General features: G+C 48.1%; 1 protein-coding gene across 2 annotated transcripts in view; it reads right to left on the bottom strand.

Annotated features, from left to right (window-relative positions):
* Gtf2a2 (general transcription factor IIA subunit 2) overlaps positions 1-5,949 on the bottom strand; it is a 14,377-nt gene that overhangs the window by 8,068 nt on the left and 360 nt on the right. For both annotated transcript variants that reach the window (XM_023712684.1, XM_004628861.2), the window contains exon 2: positions 1,040-1,156. In XM_023712684.1, the coding sequence (XP_023568452.1) occupies positions 1,040-1,111 (72 nt within the window). In that variant the 5' untranslated portion in view covers positions 1,112-1,156. The remainder of the gene's footprint in view (positions 1-1,039; positions 1,157-5,949) is intronic.

Genomic DNA, 5,949 nt, shown 5'->3' with positions numbered 1-5,949 from the left:
CTGTACAAGATGTGGACTTGTGATCCTATTTACAAACACCATTAGAACAAATCATTCTATTCATTAAGAGAATGCAACTATATATCTATCCTAATCACTTTGAATACACAGATACAAAATGGACATACTACTACTTAAATTTTAACTGAAAGTAACCAGAGCCTTTAAACTCGAGGCCTTTCTCCCCGATCCCCATAACTGACAAGCAAAGTCTGAAAATACCTTTTAAACTATCTTCACACACACAAAATTAGTTAGAATGTAAATTTGTAGTGATTTTAAAATCAAAACAACTTTTGTCTTTTTCCCCAGTGTTTGAAAAGAGATGTTTAATAAAATAGGGGAAACCAAGCTTTTTCTAAATAAAAACATAGGTCTATGAAAAAAGATTAAATCTTAATTCCAAGTAATAACATCAAAACAAACAGAAGCATCTTGGCCACTCTTCCTTTTCATGTTGAGGAGGGGCCTTGCTGAGCCATCAGTTGTCCAGGTGGGCCTGAGCGTGTGCCTCCCGCCTGTCCCCTAGCGCCTGCATTCTAGGTGCGCACCACCATGCCCAGCCTGGGCAAGTTTTTTTTTTTTTTTTTTAATTAATTTATTTTATTTATTTATTTTTTGTGTATGTGGCCAGCTCAGCCCACCAGGGGGCGGGGCTGGCTGGCATGTGGTGCTGGGGGATTGAACCGTGGTCCCTGTGCTAAGCTTATTGTAAGTAGGTGCTTTAGACCACTGAGCCATCTCACCAGCCCCTGGGCAGTTATTTTTAAAGCTACACAGAACATGCTCTTCTTCTAAACGTAAGGGACCAATAGTCAGTTCTAGTTTCAGCAAAGCCTTTGGATTTCCATTTACTGCACTGCATAATGCAACCATCGTCTTTGGTTTCTGTCAGCCCAGCAGAGTCACTGCACTGATTTGTCTGTGGGTACCACCGAGCTGCTGGGCCAGAAGCCCCAAGTTTCATCTCTCTGAGTGGGTGAAGGGACGCGAACCCACTGACACCCCTGAGCGTCCACGTGTGGCTTCCAGCTCTCACCTGTATAAGCTCATCCAGGCTTTCCTGAAGACTGTTTCCCAAAGTAGTATTTCTGTATAACTGATATGCCATGGCGCAGGAGAAAGAAAGTATCTTTTTCAAGCTTGCATTGATATTCTAAAAAATTAACATAAAATCATAAAAAAGATCACACTATAACACTATAAATGTATATAATATAGACTACCCCATATACTCTTTTTTTTTTTTTTTCTATGATGATCTATAAATTAGTATTGGAGTAGTGCACATTCTCTCAAAACATTTCTTTCTTTTTTTTTTTTTTTGGTGGAACGGGGATTGAACTCAAGCCCTTGCACTTGCCAGGGAAGCGCTTATTCTACTGAGCCATCTCCCCGCCCCCAACCCCATATATTCTAATGCAACTATTAGAACTTTTTAAAATGTTTTTGGTACAAGATCTCACTACGCAGCTCAAACTTGTAGTGATCCTCCTGTTTTCAGTCTCCCCAGCGCTGGGATTATAGGCGTGTGCCAGTGCCACCATGCCCTGTCTTGGTGGCTGGCTCAGCATGCCCAGGGGTGGGGGCTCAGTGTGCCCAGGGCTGGGGCTGGCACCGCACAGGGAACAAACCCTGGCCCCTATGCTTGCCTAAGCAGGCACTTAGTCTGCTAAGCTATCTCTCTGCCTCCAAAATTTATATCTATTTTCTGTTTTTTTGGTTTGGTACCAGGGATTGAACTCTGGACCTTGTGCTTGCCAGGTAGGTGCCTATGTTGCTGAGCTAGCTCCCCTGCCCAACTATGAGAACTCTTAATTACAAAATAATACTTTTATAATTTCACAGAATTATTTTTCTAGACTTTTCCTGTGATATTGACACAGGCAATAAAATCTTTTAATACCCTAAAGATTTTTTTTAATCCACTTTTGAGGCGGGGTCTCACTATGTAACCCCAGCTGCCATCAAATTTGCAGAGATCCTTTTGCTTCAGCCTCCTCAGAACTAGGATTACAGGTGTGTGCCCCAACCCCTGGCACCATACTGTTATTTTATTTTTGTCTTTCCTTTTTTGTGATGTTGGGGACTAAACACAGGGCACTGCACTGAGCTACATCGCAGCTCTCAGGAGGCTGGGATTACTGGTGTGTGCCATATGTGCCATCTTTTAATTAAAAAATTTTTTTGAGATGGGATCTCATTGGGTCCCCCCATTGCGGCCTCCCTACTAGCTAGTGTGAGCCGACGTGCCTAGCTGGCTATTTCTTTCTAGTCTTCCTTCTCATTTAGTCTGGAATTTCCTAAGTACCATCCATCCTCACTGCTGTCCACTCAATGAGCCAGACATTCTCGAGCTCATGTTTACCCCTTTATTTTCCTGTTCTCTTTCCACCAAGGGGATGACACTGGTATAGATGGGTAACAGGGAGAGAAAGCTAAGCACAGCCTCCTGATCCCAAAAGCTTACACTCTCGATAAGGTAAGACTAGGAAAATGGTCAACGTCAGTGCGGCAGCGATATATGACCTGCTGATGGAGAACTCTGCTGACTGGCTTGGCCTGGAAAAGCTCCCGGACTCACTGAGCTAGATTGTTCGGTTCATGTTTAGCTGTGCAAAGAAGGAAAGTTGTTCTAGGCAGATGAAGAGAAGAGAGTAAGGAAGCCATGGCCCCTGAACCATTCTAGGCAGGGAAGGCCAGACCGAGGGGCGTGAGTACGAGAGGGACCAGCTGCGGATGCGCGCTGCGGGAGGGCACCCGCCAGTGCTTGTCTAGCTTGTTACATGCAGGCACAGGCCGCACTTTCCCCGCAGACGGGCAGATACACATTTAGGAGCACTGCAACCACCAGCTAAAGCTTGGCAAAACGCCGGCCGGCCAGCCATCCGCCTTCACACTGCGCCGGGTCAGCAGTCGGTACAATGGCCACATTCTGTGTTTCTGAAACGTTCCTTTGGCTTTCGGGATGTCACCCTCAGTTCTTCTCCACACCTCACTGGGTACGTGTCTTGTTTTGTGCTGCCGATTCCCTCTGCACCGACTTCCCCCACGGGGCCGGCCTGCATCTTCTTAGAGGTCTCTTCTTCACGTGCTCTGCCCCCTTGGGAACGCCCAAATCTCTATCTCCGGTCCTGCCTTCTTCTCGGGCCCCCATGCTCGAAACTGCCTACTTGAGACGGAGTAGAAGCAGCAAGCAGGAAGCTCAAGTTTGCTCCACGCCCGCCGAATTCCTGACACGACCCTTCAACCCTGCTGTCCTCAGCACCTACCGGCACCCCAGTCAGCGCTGCACCTACCCGCCCAGGAGAACACTTCAGAGCCCTAAGAGTTAACATCAACGTTTTCTTTTAACCAGCATCCAAACTTTCAGTCAGTCTTTGCCTGTGCCACCCACATCCTCATCCTCAACAGCAGGACACCAAGACTTTAAAACATAAAGCAAATTACATCATTTGTCTATTCAAAACTAGCAACAACAGCTTCCTGTCTTAGAGGAAAAATAAAAACAAAACCAAAAACCCCAACCCAAGAAAGACCCTGGCCATCTGTAAGGCTTCAGGATCCGCCCCACCTCTCTGCTCCCGCTGCACCTTCTTTCCTCTCTCCCTCTTCCTCTGCTCTCCCCACAGGGCCCTGCTGCTCTTGCACATCCTAAGCGGGCTTTTGCTTCAGGGTCTCTGCACTGCTGCCCTTTCTGGTGTATGTTCTTCCCAGGCACCCCCATCGTCCAGTCCTTCCGGATTTAGGTCTCTGCTCAAATTTCACCTCAGCAGAGACGCCTGTGATCAACCTGTAAGAATAACCTTTCTATGTCGTTATTTTATTTTCATTCATACCAGTAAGTGAAACTGATATGAATATATATATATATATATATATATATATATATATATATATATTATATTTCTGTCTCCATCTACTAGAATGGGGCATCTGGGAAAGTAGGTATTTCTGTTCAGTTATATATTTACCACCTAAAACAACATATTTGGTATGTATTCAAGAAGTCTTTGTTGAGTAAATAAAAAATTTGAGGGGCCAGGGAGATGGCTCAGTGGAATGAGCACTTCCCTGGCAAACACAAGGGCCTGAATTCAATCCTTGGTTCAAAAAATAAAATAAAATAAAAAATTGGGTGGTATGACAAAGCATTAACATCAAACATTAGGAATATATCCGAGTGGGAGACAGTTTTCTCCTTTACTGAGGAAGCTACAGTAACAGACTAATGACCATATATAACTACCACCCTATACTGTACCTACACCCTTATACCTGCCCATCTGGTTACTACAGCTGAACTACCTAAGCACCCTGCTTCACAAACTTAATTCTGTCTATGATTTTGGTTGCACATACCTTCACTGAAATCCATTCCTTCTACCTTCAGTACACTTGAGGATACTATATCCTGACCCCAGCTCAGGCGTCAGGAGCTGAATCCACAGGTCTTTAAAAATTCATTAGGTACAGGGTTTTGCTATGCAGCTCCGACTCCTAATGGTCCTCCCGTCTCAGCCTCCCCAGAGCTGGGATTACAGGCGTGCACCACCATGCCTGATTTTGGTGGCCAGCACACTGCACACGTAGGGTTGTAGGGCCAGCACAGCACGCGGAACCACGTATGGAACCCGGGTCCTTGTGCTTGCCAGGCAGGCCCTTAGACCACAGAGCTTTTTCCTCAGCTCTGCACTGAGTTACAGTCCCCAACCCTTTCTTATTTTGAGATAGGATCTCACTAACTTGTCCAAGCTGGGCTCAAAACTTGTGATCCTACCCTCAGGCCCAGAGGCTAAATTGTTGTGAGTGCCCGTATTCTTTTCTTTTTTGAGACAGTCTCCTTCTGTGGCCCAGGCTGGCCTCAAACTGTCCTGTCTCAGCCTCCCTAGTGCTGGGAATCCAGGTGTGAACTACCACGTCCCTCAGCTGTCCTAACAGTTCATTTGCTCCTTCTCATCGTTACCACCGAATTTTCCTTCTCCATGTTCATCTTCATCAGCAAATAAACCAGTGGTCACCTCTCCCATTTTGGAGTGAATAACCTATTTCCTCTAGGAGGTCCGCTCCATTCCTCCCTCCTTTGAGCTACCTGTATTCACTGACTTCCACTCCTTGTTTTTGCTTTTCCTAAACTCACATCCAGTGGGCTTCTGCCTCCAGCCTTCAGGGAGGGAATGGTGAAGATCAGCCCCGGGGCAGCCCTAACCTAAGGCCCGCTCGGTCCCCATCCCCCAGCACTGGACAAGCCTGATCAACCTCTCTGCGGGAGGGCCTTGGCTAGCTTCAGGGACACTTCGCTCTGGAGGTTTCGTGCTGCTGCTCGCTGGCTGATCCTCTTCCCCTGAACATCGGCTTAACGTCCTGAGTTACAGATTCTGACCGTCTGTGTTCGTCGACGCTCACTCCCTGGTGGCAACACTCATTCTGGTGGCTTTAAATAAGTACCACCGCCGAGGACTCTCAACTCTCAGTACCGGCCGGCCCCTCGCAAGTCCCTTTCCTTCAGTCTGGAATGCGCTTCCCGGCACCAGGCTTCGCCAATGCCCTTAACACTCTCCATCTCTGCTCAAACAGCACGTATTCAGTTAGGCTCGCACTGACCCACCGCAGTTCGAAGACCCACCCCCACCCGTGCTGCAGCCTCGCCATGCCCTCGATCTCGCCCCCCTTCTGACGGTGCCACCACCTTCTAACACGTTACAGAGCGAACTGATTTTACATTTAATATCTGCTCCTCGGATTCGGTCGTCCAGCACAGCGCCGGAGGAAACAGGAGGGAGGCAAAGAGCGCCTCTGCACCCGGGCTGAGGGCGAACAGCAGCGAGCGCGGGGTGCGCGGGGCGCAGGGTGGCGGGGCAACGAGGGCCCGGCGTCTCGGGACGCCCACCGACCGCAAGGGTCCGGGCCCCGCCGCGCGGCTCACACGCCCGTGCGACGTCGCGCGGC

The sequence above is a fragment of the Octodon degus genome, unplaced genomic scaffold (assembly GCF_000260255.1).
Source record: "Octodon degus isolate 3935 unplaced genomic scaffold, OctDeg1.0 scaffold00026, whole genome shotgun sequence".
NCBI classification, from domain to species: domain Eukaryota; kingdom Metazoa; phylum Chordata; class Mammalia; order Rodentia; family Octodontidae; genus Octodon; species Octodon degus.
Note: the sequence above shows the minus strand (reverse complement) of the source record. Positions and strands in the feature narration are given on the sequence as shown.